Source organism: Phasianus colchicus, chromosome 5 (genome assembly GCF_987193195.1).
Source record: "Phasianus colchicus chromosome 5, bPhaCol1.hap1.1, whole genome shotgun sequence".
Classification (NCBI taxonomy): domain Eukaryota; kingdom Metazoa; phylum Chordata; class Aves; order Galliformes; family Phasianidae; genus Phasianus; species Phasianus colchicus.
This window is the reverse complement of record NC_143440.1, coordinates 26,777,701-26,791,314: the sequence shown is the minus strand read 5'-3', so window position 1 is coordinate 26,791,314 and position 13,614 is coordinate 26,777,701. Positions and strand designations below refer to the sequence as shown.

The window sequence follows — 13,614 nt, the reverse complement described above, 5'->3', positions numbered from 1 at the left end:
TTGTACCTTTGATACATTTCTTTTCCAAGTAAGGTGCGGGCAATCCAGAACTCCAGTGTGCCTTGAGCACAAAGCATCCCACATTGGTTAACGTGACAGGAATTTCAGGGAGATAGTAAGGAATTGGTTAAGGCTAAGCTTTTGAGCACTTGCAGCTCGCTTTAGAAACTCCAACCGTTCTGCATTTATTGTAATAAATCTGGATTTATATTACTATACTATTATTTTATTATCTAGATTCATTGTAGTGCTTTAAAATACTCCATGAACTGCAATTGAAGGCAATCTCAATCTATCAAACTGAAAAGTTTTACACTTAGAGTAATGTAAAAGCTATCAAAACTTGAGAAAAAATGATTTTAGAATATTGTCCTTGTCAGTTACCAACGTGACCATGGGGATGTCAGAGCATCAGGCACACCCACAGGCACGACACAGGGCCTGAGGTATTCTGACAGACAAAAAGAAACAATCTTCCCCCCAACCCACACCCATAAAAAAAGTAATCCAAACCCAATGTGGTCATGCACTTTTACTCATTGTTGCATTTCAAAATATTGAAGATTGTGCTGTATCTGAATAGGCAACTACAGTACCTTTACACCAGATAATCCTTGCCAGATAGGCCATTTCAGTAACCCTACACTTTGGCCTTTAAGTATAGCATGAAATCATGTTTCTTAAACTATGGAAATATTGAATCTAAATGAAAGGTGCCACAACACAGAAACCTTCCAGACTGAGGTTCTTCAGACTCAGCAGTCTTCCCAACTCACGACCCTTCAAATCCCTACAAACTGTGAATTGATGTACATTTCAGTAGGTTTAATGACCTCATATGTCCATAGCTAATGGCAGCTAAATTCTACCATCTCCACAGAAACTTTCCAATAACGGATATAGTAGAGCAAGGAAATATGTTCAACTTTTTGAATATGGGAAAATGTGCATATTTATCTTTATTTGAAGGAATTATGATGAACAAAGTAACTAGAACTGTTCTCATCCTATTTCTCAAAGTCTTAGGTTACAATAGCTTTAATTTACCTGATGCAAACTATCGCTGTAAGACAGTTTGAGACGGGTTAAACCTGTGATAATCCAGACGTTTAATCCAGTGCCTTTGTTTAGTTTCTGTTACCTCCCACCTCAGAAAAACAGAAGATACAGCTCTTCTGCAACCATGCAGAAGACCTTTTCTGAATCAGAAAGGAGAGTCATGTGGGACTTTGTGCTCAGATGTCACAATGTCATATACCACGTGTTCACATGAAGACTGTTTAAGGCTTACAGGACTCAAACTCTAGCTTTGTTCTCAGATCCTATCTCTTGGCATTCTGCTTCACTTAATCTAAGCTGTTTGTCTTTTTAACTTCAGTCAGCTGCAATAGAAAGGAAAGCTAAAGGAAATCCAGCTGCACTTGTATATTACATTAGAGAATTCTTAAGGTATACTTTGACATCATACCCTGTAGAATGATGTGGCTCTCTGAAAATTTCAAGTATTTAATATTGGGTAGACCAATTACAAGTAAATCTGATTAGAGTGTGTTCAACAAAGAGCCAAGTATTTCTTCCTTAACGCTATTTTTTTGATGCAGCTCTCAGATAAACTTGAGAGAAATTTGTGTGGTAATGAGCCACCTGGTGGCTACTTAAGAAATTAAAGGACTCCTTTTTAGAAACAAATCAACAAGTTGTGCATACAGAGAATTCAGATAACAGAGGCTGCAGCAATAGAAATAAATACATCTGCAGCACTTCCAGTTTGATCCATGTCTTCAGGATGAAACCTCAACATCCCCCAGAGACAACCAACCTTCTTGATTTATAGATGTCCTGCCAGTGTTGTTTTACCAACACATCTTTCACATAAAAGTTATTAAGGCTGTGAACTGCAACCATCAACACTCCTGAAAAAAAAAAAAAAAATCCACCACCACCAACAACAAAAAAAAACCCACACCAAAAAAAACCCAACCAACCAAAAAAAAAAACCAACCACACCCAGACATTAATACTTGTGGAAAATGAGTTGTATTCTAAGAAGATCACTGAAGACAGGGCAAGCAATAGAAGAGACTGAATAATACAGCTATCGCTATCGTAGAAATCTGGGTTACAAATTAGAAGAACTGCTACACATCACCAAGTCCATTCCTTGCTTTTCCAGTCAATGACATCATACCTCTAATAAGCTGTAACTTAAAACTAGTAAAATTTCTTGGTTGGAATCCTAAAGTACCAGTTTATGCTTCTGAACAATGAATAAACGTACAGAGATTAGGCTAAGTAGGATTATTGCAGTGGAAAAATAATAAATAGAAAAAACGCTCACCAATGTTATAGGCCTGCAATAAGCTCCAGGAGTAAACTCCAGAAAGAGATCCTTCCTCAGTGGCAGTCAGCACTTAAATGGGATCAAGGAGGGGTGGAGCTCACGGGTGAATTGCCTTCACCTGTGCTCCTGCAGCTGACTCATCACTTACCTCAGGTGGTCAATCAGAGGCTCAGGCAGTGATCAACAGTTCCCATACAGCTTCCATAGCATTTTGTATCATTTTGTTTTAAATGCAAAATTCCATAACAAAATAAAAACAATGATTTAGATCTTGAAATCTAGTACTTTTATTGAAGTTTGATAATACATTGTATTTTGTATGCCATTATAAACATACCTCTAAAAATGAATAGAGGTTCTATAGCCAACGTGAGAAATATACAAACAAATTTGCACTGAAGATAAAGACTCCAAGAGACTGTCAACTATTTCAAAGAGGAACTCTCTAACAGTCCTCTCAGCAGTCCGTCTACTTACAAGATACCACTCAGCCTTTTATCATCTGTTTTTGTTTTCAATTAGTTAAAAAACATTGAACTACAATGTCAGAACATAAATATAACTATCTACAAAATCCCTGTTAATTTAAGGCACAACTGTGTTGCAGTTTCCACAGGAGACTTGCACGGCAGTTCTTCAAGCAGTTATCTCGTATGAAGAAAAACATCATTTGTTAGGTAGATAAGCCCAAGTCCAATTCAGCAGTATTGCAAATGCTGTCAGAATATACTTCTTTTTGCACTTCTCTCCACTGCAATATTTGCTCGGTCAGCTCTTCCAAGTCTGTCACCAGCACCTCTGTTTTTGTCAAAGCAATGTCCTGAAGCAGAAGAGGATGGGATTTAATCTCCACACATCCTATCAATCTAGCAGGAAACAAGAAGATTCTAGGCAACAAAACAGCACTGAATTTTTAATGCTGGAGGAGATAAAAAGCTCAATTATTATTTTTTTTGCCACTCACCAGATTCTTCATGAAAGTTGGTACCTGAGGGATCGTTTTTACAGTCTGCAAATGGTTTTCCAACTTCTCAATGAAAGTCACAGCCTCAGTCAGCAACTCCACTACATACCTGTAGCCAAGAATGAATTCTGAAGTCGTGCAAAACAATGTAGGATTTAATATTTGCAAAGTCTTAACTATTTCCCCTGTAGGTTTTCTTAGTCTTCTTCTCCAGTTTTATTTGAGTTCCTAGTCATCTAATTAACTTCTGTGCAATTACAATTCTTCTGCGACTCTCAGCAACATGTAGGGCAGGAGTTACAGAAGTAAGTATGCATTCAGTAACTGGACTAGATTTTTAGACCATGAGAAGAAAGACTAGTTTTAAAACATGTACTATGTAAATCTGAGAATCATCCACACATTTATTCTGCGCAAGTCATAATGGAAAAACACCAAAGCTGAAATAGTATTCTTACCTATGCAGAAGCATAATGAATTGGGCATTTTACACACTCATTTGAAAATACATATTTTTCATTGTGCAATATTCAGAAGACAAATCAGTTAAGCAAACTGTCACAAAAAATAATTATCACTACTGTTCCATGAATTTAGCAGTTAATAGAATTTTAGATTTTAGCTTTGGTCCTGCTATCATTTTACCTCTTACTGATGTGAATTAAAGTATATGGTGTTTACTGCCTATGAGTTACAATTAATTTTGACTCAATCAAACAAACAAATATTATTTTTTATATGCCTACTTGTGGAAATCAGCCTTAATAGGCAGCATCTCTTGACATATGGGCTTAATCAGCCTCTGCCTAAGTCTTCTCTTCTCTTTCAGTACTGCTTCCAAATGTCTGTTCACATCTTGCAATATCTGGTATTTTTTACCTACGAAATAAAATTGCAAAGTTGAAACTACTGTCCTGCTAGAGCAATAAGAGCAAAATTTCTTCAGCAGAAAGGCAGAAAAAAAAGTCTGATCTATTGCTCAAGGCAATTTACAGTCAAGAAAACATCATTACTCCAAGTTACTTGTGCTGGATTGTATAGAATTTAACATCAACACTCACCTTGAAAAAAGTCGTACATACTTTTTAGAGACACAGCTTTACAACTACTTTACATTTTATATAGCTCTAAGTAAGCCCACTTTTTAACCTGTAACATAGGATAGCAATTTTACAATGTACTTCACTATCAAAACACATTATTAGCAAACTGGAATCTTTTTAAGCATCCATCAAGACAAAATGGAAAAAGCAAGAAAAATAAAAGAAATCCTTATGCTCCCAAGAAAAACAAACAAAAAACCCTAAATAAATAAGCAAACAAACAAGGTAATTCTAGGGGCCTACAGATGGAGCAGAAATGCATGCATCAGGTTACTGGAAAATCAGCAAAGCAGCACACAAATTAAGGGAAGGAAAACAAATTACTGATTATTTCAGAACTCCCAACGCTCCACTGAATTTGGGAAGCTGAAGACACACAGACACTTATGACTACAAAGATACATATATACACATACACACACACACACCCTTTCTACTTTAAGTCATTTTTATGAGATTCAAATATTATGCCAACATTCTTTTGGAAAAAGTTAACAGAACACCTGTCACCTGTAACAAGCTATGCAGTGAAAACAGTTGCAGTCTCTTCTAGAAGCATGATGAGCACTATGTAGTCAGATGAAACAGTCTGCTGATACGCACCTTTAACACTCCTGGCGTTTTTACAGTACAACCACACTTACTTAGATAAAAAGGATGAACTATGTCTGCTGTCTCCAGCTCCAATTGCAGAAGTTCAGTTTCCAGCTTCTTCTACAGCAACAAAAATCAAATAAAAATGCATCTTAAACACACTTATTTTTTGTCTCTCTTTAGGTGGGAAGAAGAAAGCGAGGGAGAATTAGGAAGGAGGATGGTGCAAGTGTGAGAGAGTAAGAGTTTGATCATATGCATGACAGCATGCTATCAAGCTCTCTCAAGTTTTAGATTCTACTTTTGATTAATAGGAAGACAGTTTAGAAAGAACAAATCAAACACCACCAGCACACAAAGACAAGAAAATCATTATCTGATGATGCATTGGGAACTTTTGCAAAAGACAGATTCTGCAACTCATTCCTAAAACAAAGATGCTTACAAGTCCTACAAAGCAGTTTCATAATACATATCCTATTCAAGAACCTCATAGCCCAAGATTTCTCCCTTTGGAGAAGACAGTTCTGAGGTTTTGATTGTCTTAAGCTGAGAGAGAACCTCTCAGGAGAATCTTAGCTTTAATTATTTTCAACAATAAATGAGCACAAAAGCAACAGGTATCTTCCTGTGGCAGAAAATTAAGGTCATTTTGGCTAGACAGGAAAAGACTGAAGAAAGCACAGAACAGAACAATATAGTCTTTCAGGACACAAAACTGTTCCTTTGCAAGCAAGGACAAAAATTATTGTTTCACTCACAGCAGACCGAACATTTGTCAGAGAGAGTACTTTGTAAGCATATCCTTTCAGCAACAAAAGCTACAGAGCCACTCTACTGGGAGCTGAAAGTGTCCCTTCTTTCTGCCAGTCATATGGGGTGATGCCAGTTAATTCATTCTCCAAAAAGTTAAAAGCTGAGTTTGTCACACTTTTGCAGTAGCTGCTGGAGTTTATATGACACAATTTAATAGACACAGTCTGCATACCAGCAAGCAAATCCTCAGAAAACATCACCATAAAATACAAATCAACAGTCAACTCAGGCAGTAAGAAGTGACTAAGGTTACCTCTTGCTTACCAAGAAAACGGTCCAGTTGCCTACAAAGAAACACATTTTTGGGTAATATAAGTGACCTACAGACTCTTATTTGTTCTTCAGTTCCTACAGAAAGGTAACACTTCAGTCAAAAACACAAACTGCTACATCTTTCCAGTTACACTGAAAACTTATTTCATCATTTCACTCTTAGTTTTATGACAAGCCTCCAGAACACACACACATTTGACAGTGGTGCAGTGCAGTCTGATGCCTCATTAGTGACATGTATTACGTGTACATACGAGGTGTTGAGCGCGTGTTGACAGAAGCAGAGGTATGTACCTCATTGATTTCTGCTTGAATCTTTGCCATTTTTTCCCTCTCTGAAAACCTCACAAAGCACTCGAATTCTTCACAGGCTAAATCCAATGCCTCCTGTGAAAGGAATGCAACATGAAAAGGCACAGTCAGCGGCACAAAGGCAAATATTGGCTTTTAATAGTCTAAACTCACCGTCAGCCTATCACACTCAGCGACAGAGTTAATTTCTTCTAAACAACTAATAAAACACAAGCGTTACTTTGGGAACATCAGCACGAGCTAGAAAACCCCAAATCACGAAGGACTGTTCTGAGGGCACTCCCTCAGGCACTGGTTTACTCGCCATAGGAACACACTAGAGGACGTCTCCGGAGCAACACACATTTGCGGGTACCGTTACTCCCAGGAAGGAAAGTCACCATCAGCCAAAACGTAAGAGAATCAGAGAACGGTTTGGGTTGGAGGGACCTTAAAGCCCATCCAGTCGCAGCCCGTGCTGCAGGCGGGGCTGCCCAGGGCCCCATCCAGCCCGGCTTCGAACGCCTCCGGGAATGGGGCATCACGGCCCTGCGGACAGCTGTGCCCCCCCGCCCCCTCAGCGGAAGGTCCTCCCTTTCAGCTGCACAGTCGCTGGCGGGAGCTCCGCGCGGCCCCGCGCCGTACCTGGCTCGCGAAGCCTTCCGCCACGCACTTCTCCAGCACGGCCGCGATCTCCGTGCGCTCGTCCGACTCCCAAGGGCCGGGGCCGCGGCCGGCCGGGGCGACGTCCCAGCAGTGGCTCTGCCTCAGCCCGCCGCAGGTCCGCCGTGCCTCTCGGTGGGGCCCGGGACTGGCGGGCGCCGTTGCTGCGGAAACCAAGCGGAGGCGCTCCGCCATCCTGGGCGACCCGGAAGGGCGGGCGGCGGGCTGCCGCCACGGCGGGTGTGACGGCGGGCCGACAGGGTTCCGCTTCCGGAGCAGCCGGTGAGGGTTCCCGGCGCTCCGGGTCTCGAAGGAAGGGGGAAGCGCGGCGTGAGGCGGCTCCGGCGTGAGCCACCCCCGCGGGTGCGGCGGCCGCCTGACTGCGTCGAGAGCGGTACGGAGCTGCGTCGGGGCTCCCCGCGTCGCTTTCGGGGCCCGGCCGAGATGCGGCCTGCGGCTCGGTGCGGGCTGCGAGCTGCGGGAGGTGGGTGTCAGGAAAACTTTGCTTTATGATGCAGAATTTGGGTCGTGGTCCTCCATCGCAGAACAAGAGAATCTGTCAGACAGCACCGCTCGGACTCCATACACTCGAAGAAGGAGCGTTAGGATGGGAAACAGTGCGTTGAAAGCCCATCTGGAAACAGCACAGAAGACCGGTGTGTTCCAGCTGACGGGAAAGGGACTCACAGAGGTAACGTACCTGTAAGGCCGTTTGTGGTGGGACTGACACTTCTGAAGAGGAATTCCCACTTAGGAGTGGTCATAATGCACCACATAGGCGCATTTCTCATGAGTAGGGATGAATAATGTTATCAGAAGAATGTTCTTCTCGGCAGAGCAGATTTTTGCTTGCACTGTCTTCTGGTTGAGGATTTGCCTTTCAGGACACTTGCAGGCTTCTGATCTTATGCTTAGAAGTGAACGTACCCTAAAGAACTAGTAGATATAGCATTGCACTATTAAAAAAAAAATAAGAACAAGGCTTGGAACTTCAGGAAAAAATGTAACAACTGTGTTGGTATCTAGAAAGATCCTCCACAATTTTTCATGCTTAGATATTTGTGCTGCATTTAACTGTAGCCTGTACAGGATGTTCACGTGGCTGCAAGCATCTTGGATTTCAGTATACAGAAATCATCTTGACTTTGACTTAGTGGCAGGAAAACAAAGAATATCTCGGGACTATAAATCTGCTGAGAATTCACAGGATAGCTAAAATTCAAAGCTGAAAATATATGCAGTAAAGAAACTTGTCAACTTCTTTCCACACTATGATGTCTGGACATTGTGATACATATTGCAGTATGTAATAGCAATATATGTTTTTCACTTAAAGTTTTAAAGCTTATCACTTGAACATTTGAAGCTGTATCAACTGTTTAGACAGTGTATCTTTTTTCTTTCTCCTAGTTTCCTGAAGAGCTGCAGAAGCTAACAAGCAACTTAAGGACAATAGATTTGTCAAACAACAAAATAGAGCTCTTGCCACCACTCATTGGAAAATTTTCCCTTTTGAAGAGCCTTGTTCTAAACAACAACAAACTGAGTATGCCTGCTAATTAATATCTCCACAGAGTTTTAAAGTAGACTTCTCTGATCAGAAACTAAATGTAATGATTTAACTCTCACAGGATGTAAATGGGAAGCTTAGTCACATAAACTGAAATCTTTGGAATTCATGTACAGGAAAAAATCAAACCATAAATTCTGCAGTACTAGTTGCCAACTTAGTTGTATTATCAGTTTTACAATAACATGTAAGTACAAAAACTGTATAGCTTCTGTGCTGTGACTTGTCTGATCTGAAAGTTTAACAGTGTCAGGTAGTTTAGTACTTGCTTAGAAAACAGGTGCTGAAGATGGCCTGTAGAGAATGTTGTTGGCCACTGATTAGTTGTTGCTGCTTCTTTTGAACAAACATCAGTGGAAGTTCAATAAAATTTAGGATATTTATGCTGTGAGAGATGCCGTCTTTTGGATGATAAACAAAATTTTTGCCACTTTATGGAAAAAATTAGGCTGAAGTGAAGAAGCCAGCTATTTTTTGTGTCTTCGTTGTGTGTTAACTGCCTTTTTGAAAATCAAACGTAATTTACAAACCTCGTTGTTTCTGTAGTGCAACTCAAGAGTGTTACAAGTTAGACGCGTGTAGATAGAATGAGGATGAACTTTAGCAGTGCTTACCTGTTGGGGCTTCTCTGCTGGTCTGATATAGTATGGCTTATCTGAGAATTTACTATTGAGTTGAGTGATACCTTTAAATGGCTGCAGCAGACCTGAGGCTATGAACTGTATGGTAGATGAAACGTCATAGAATATATTAGCAAATTGGCTGGTAGAAAGTATAATTTATAGCATTCAATCCTCAAAACCAGCTCATGGGTTGAAGGTCTGTCTCATCTGGAGATTATTTTTAAGATATTTGTAGAAGATGTTTAGAAAGCACATCTTGTTAGCGAGTTTAAAATCTGTGCTTTCACTGGAAAACATGGAGGAATCCTGTGGGAAACTACTGTAATAAACCACTGTTGTTCATGCAGAAGTTTGACATAAATGGTTATAGAAGTTTACTGTTCATTTTTTAGGTAATCTCTTTGTTGTGTGATTTATTTCTAGCTGCTCTACCTGAGGAGCTGTGTAGACTGAAAAAACTGGAAACACTGCATTTGAATGGCAATCACCTGAGGCAGCTGCCAGCTGCATTTGGACAACTTTCAGCTCTCAAAACCTTGAATCTTTCTGGGAACCAACTTAGGACTGTGCCTACACAACTTTGTGGTCTTCGCCATTTGGATGTGGTGGACCTCTCCAAAAACCAGATCCAAAATGTACCCGACAGTGTGGGAGAACTGCAGGCCATTGAACTCAATTTGAATCAGAACCAGGTCTGGTAACAGATATAATAGGCATGTGGATATGGGACGTAGCTGTTTATATTATACATAGTTTGTTCACAGACCATAGGCTGACATAGAAGATGCATCTCTTCTACACAGAAGAAATGAGGCATCATAACTACAATTTGTGTACTAATACATTCAACTGACTCATTTTAACAGCTAACATATCCTAGATTTAATTATATAGAAAATATTTGAACAGATATTGAGTAGGAATCTGACAAACTGATGTGGAGGTTGCCTACTATTATAGAAGAATATAAGTTCTTGGCTTTCTTTGAATGTTATTATTGCAGCTTATGTACTGCTAATTAGTCATTGTTAGTATAATCTATATTTGCAAAATGATATTTGTTCTATATTAGTCTGAAGCACAGATCATTTGAAGTAATCATGGATAGCTAACATTTTAATCCTATTTTTTAAAATTTCTACCAGATTTCCCAGATCTCAGTGCAGATCTCACACTGTCCACGTCTCAAAGTCTTGCGTTTAGAAGAAAACTGTCTAGAACTTAGCATGCTTCCTCAGAGTATCCTCAGTGATTCCCAGATCTCACTGCTTGCAGTTGAAGGCAACCTCTTCGAAATCAAGAAACTCAGAGAACTGGAGGGTTATGACAAGGTTTGTATATGGACATATACTTTTTAAGAAGCTTCTGGCGAATTCTTTACATATGACTGCAGAATGACTGAAAGCATCATTAACTGTTTAATATCAGTTCATCCTTAATCCTTCAGTTGACTTCAGCATTTGTAAGGTCTTTCATTCTAGAATATAGAATAATATATAGCAGATGATAGAAAAATGGGTAGATCTATTTACGTGTTGTTTAAATGTCTTTTTTGTTTTTCTTTGTAGTACATGGAACGGTTTACAGCTACAAAGAAGAAGTTTGCGTGATTTTGTTCTGGTTGTGTGTATCCCTGGTAAGAAGAGTTAGTGACTGAGTCACCCACTTCACTGATGTAAACCAAGACTGATAAAGGAGATTAGAGTATCACCTCTATTAGTTGTGTACAGTTGGTAAGACCACATTGAATAAACTGGAACTAGAGAGCACGGGTATTGTACTGACGAACCTGCCTAGGGGCCAGTTTTCTTTTTTGAGCCGCTATAACTTTTAACACAGTACATGCTCTGTTGTCAGGGCTCATTCTTCCATAGAGAAGGGGAAAGAGTATTCCAAATTTGCCAGTTTCCCTTTGTCAGGAAGCTGTTGATTGATTTTTAAGAGAATTATTTCTCCTGGAATCACTTTCCATGATAGTACATGGAAGTTTTGCTTTCAAAGCAGATTCAAAACATTGTATATTTTGCAGTAAGCACTCTTCTACAGTGAACTTCTACAGATGATGTTTTAGTTCTTAACTTATACAAATTTTTCTATGAAGCACAGATAGTTATAGCTAAATTAATTTTTATTAACTGCCTCTAGTAAACAAATCATGACTTGAGCATTCTTCATTCATACTTTTCTGTATGGACTTTTTTTTTCCCCATAAGCAAGAATTGCACTACAGTCCTCTACTGCTTGAACTATGTCAAATAAAAATGAAATTCACCTTCAGTGTATTCAGTAAAAATGTATACTGCTGGAAAATATAATATCCTTGCACTGAATCTTAGTGAAAGTCTTAGCTGTCTCCCTGCTGCTGCTGCCTTACTACCAAAAGCACCTAGAAAGAACTGAAGATGTATGCAATTATTTAATTTAAACTAAAGAAGAAAGTGTACTTGTTTATTTTAGTAAATTGTTTTCAAAAACTCATTTCAAGCTTATTTGGTGTTGTCACTTTAACCAGTAGTACTAAGCTGTCACTACAAGCCACCACTTCAGATACACTGTTTCATCAGTTGCTGTTAACAGTTGTACTTCAACCCTTTAAAAAAGCAGAGAAGTCAAGTCAGCACTTAGATACAATTCAGTTAACATACACAAAACAGTGAAGTAGGAATTGTACTAAGTGCATTTCTTAGCAAATGAACATGGATGCACCTCTTCTTAATGAGATTCCAGTTTCACTGCATATAGTAATTATTGTTCTATGCATAACCTTTCATACTTGTGGTAAGAAAAGCATTTAGACATTCAACTCCTTGAAGTTGCAGGTGTGAAAATTACATGTAGTCAATGTGTTATGCCATCTGCAACTAAGGAAAATGAAGTGATCTCTGCCAATGTTTTTCCTCAATATACTATTACTCTTAATTATAGTTATTGTTTATTTTATAAGATGCTTAGAAATATTGAGTTCCCTGGTTGTGTTGGAAGTCTTACTTCATTCTTACACTAATACTTTTTACAGTATTTCAGGGAACATCAATTACTGATTTAAAGGATGGGTGTGATCCATCATTAAACAGGTGTCATGACCTGCAAGTTCCCCAGACTATGAATGCATAAAGATTGCAATGGTAGATGTAGAAAATGATATGCAAGGACATGTGTTTTATTTCTTTTTAATTACTGAATACTACTATTTACCACCACTAAAGCAAGTAATTAATCATAAGTACACACTTCTAAGCACACATATGTTATTTCGAGCATTACCAGTCTGCTGTAATACTTGCACAACTGCTCTCAGGACTGAGGGTAGTTGAGAGGGACAAAGTTTCACTTCAGAGATGATCTGCATTGTAGAGTCCAGAGTCAGCCAGGTGTTCAAACTCCAAGGTCTTGTCTATCCCTTAGATCTCAAATAGAGAAGTTCTCTCAGGGGAGACATCAGAATGAAGTTCTGTTTTGAGTAGACAGCAAGTTATTTTTCGTTGATAGGGTCAAAACTACCTGCCACTGCTAGCTTTTGTTCTCCTACCCTAAGTGCCACATTTGTTTTTAATTTCTTGCTTTCCCAAAGCTTCTCCCCCACACTTTAATCAACAAGCAAAAACGATACCATTCTCTGATTAATTTCCTCTTTTTACTTGTTCTTACAGTTTGTTTTTATACTTCTCAGAGCTACTCCAGACATCTGAGGCTCTCAAGGTACTTAGAGAGATCAAGGATGGTACAGATTCTTGGGCTAGTAGTTCCTTGCCTGGCAGGCATCTTCTGTTAGTATTGCTGCCATTATAACCAACAGGTTGCCAACAGCAGGAACCAGTCTACACTTAAGGACTTCCCCATTCCAGGTGCTATCTTAAACAAGTAGCTGACAGGAAGACAGACTATACTACTTTGTTTCACATGTCAAAATAATTGCAAGGCCAGATAATCAGAAACTTGTTTCTCTATATTAACAAACTCCACAGATTGCAACTTGTGGAAGTTTAGCAGTGAATAGTTTAAGCCTCAAGTTTGTTTCAAGTTCAGCACCTTTCAGTTGATACCTGAAATCTGAAGCAGTAGTTTTCTTCCTACAGACTTGTAGTGCTTGAGACATCCACAGACCAAACCCCCCATTTTATCAGATTTCCCAATGCATGGGACAGAAGCAACTGACCTAATGGGATAATTCATCATTAATATCACGCACTTTGCAATACTATGTTGTGGGTTTGTGGGTGGTTTTTTTTTTTTAAGCTGAAAATACTCGTGCTCAGGCATGCTGCTCCTCTTAAGCTTATGTTTTGTTTATCAGCATTCTTTGTCTATTCAAATATATTCTGTTCTTACATACATACGTATTAGGAAACAGAAGAGCAGCAGAATACTTGAAAAAG

At 39.3% G+C, this 13,614-nt stretch overlaps 3 protein-coding genes across 4 annotated transcripts in view; 1 reads left to right on the top strand and 2 right to left on the bottom strand.

Annotated features, from left to right (window-relative positions):
• The window catches only part of STARD9 (StAR related lipid transfer domain containing 9), a 101,151-nt gene extending 98,615 nt beyond the window's left edge, over nucleotides 1-2,536 (bottom strand). Inside the window, exon 1 of the mRNA XM_090141022.1 lies at nucleotides 2,339-2,536. The gene's annotated coding sequence lies outside the window, so the exon portion shown is untranslated. The remainder of the gene's footprint in view (nucleotides 1-2,338) is intronic.
• Nucleotides 2,537-2,604: 68 nt separating this feature from the next.
• On the bottom strand, nucleotides 2,605-7,293 carry HAUS2 (HAUS augmin like complex subunit 2). The gene is made up of 6 exons (XM_031593558.2): nucleotides 7,028-7,293; nucleotides 6,386-6,478; nucleotides 5,053-5,122; nucleotides 4,052-4,184; nucleotides 3,306-3,414; nucleotides 2,605-3,161 (listed from the first exon to the last, which is right to left on the bottom strand). Exons 1-6 carry the CDS (start codon nucleotides 7,238-7,240, stop codon nucleotides 3,015-3,017), a joined length of 765 nt encoding a protein of 254 aa, XP_031449418.1. The 5' UTR covers nucleotides 7,241-7,293; the 3' UTR covers nucleotides 2,605-3,014.
• On the top strand, nucleotides 7,292-11,716 carry LRRC57 (leucine rich repeat containing 57). 2 transcript variants are annotated; one of them, XM_031593559.2, is made up of 6 exons: nucleotides 7,292-7,439; nucleotides 7,564-7,736; nucleotides 8,456-8,591; nucleotides 9,662-9,930; nucleotides 10,384-10,569; nucleotides 10,807-11,716. In XM_031593559.2, exons 2-6 carry the CDS (start codon nucleotides 7,653-7,655, stop codon nucleotides 10,846-10,848), a joined length of 717 nt encoding a protein of 238 aa, XP_031449419.1. In that variant the 5' UTR covers nucleotides 7,292-7,439; nucleotides 7,564-7,652; the 3' UTR covers nucleotides 10,849-11,716. The 2 variants fall into 2 exon arrangements, with proteins under 2 accessions (XP_031449419.1, XP_031449420.1); XM_031593560.2 differs by lacking the exons at nucleotides 7,292-7,439; nucleotides 7,564-7,736; nucleotides 8,456-8,591 and adding an exon at nucleotides 8,599-8,802.
• The last annotated feature ends 1,898 nt before the right edge of the window (nucleotides 11,717-13,614 follow it).

What these genes read in the sequence shown, in the direction of transcription:
- HAUS2 (XM_031593558.2), bottom strand. Translation starts at nt 7,240, where the DNA reads ATGGCGGAGCGCCTCCGCTTGGTTTCCGCAGCAACGGCGCCCGCCAGT. An exon ending in AGTTCATCCTTTTTATCTAA is followed by an intron (nt 4,185 to 5,052) that starts GTAAGTGTGGTT and finishes TTTATTTCGTAG; the next exon opens with GTAAAAAATACCAGATATTG. An exon ending in CAACTTTCATGAAGAATCTG is followed by an intron (nt 3,162 to 3,305) that starts GTGAGTGGCAAA and finishes CTTCTGCTTCAG; the next exon opens with GACATTGCTTTGACAAAAAC.
- LRRC57 (XM_031593559.2), top strand. Translation starts at nt 7,653, where the DNA reads ATGGGAAACAGTGCGTTGAAAGCCCATCTGGAAACAGCACAGAAGACC. An exon ending in CGGGAAAGGGACTCACAGAG is followed by an intron (nt 7,737 to 8,455) that starts GTAACGTACCTG and finishes TCTTTCTCCTAG; the next exon opens with TTTCCTGAAGAGCTGCAGAA. An exon ending in AACTGGAGGGTTATGACAAG is followed by an intron (nt 10,570 to 10,806) that starts GTTTGTATATGG and finishes TTTTCTTTGTAG; the next exon opens with TACATGGAACGGTTTACAGC.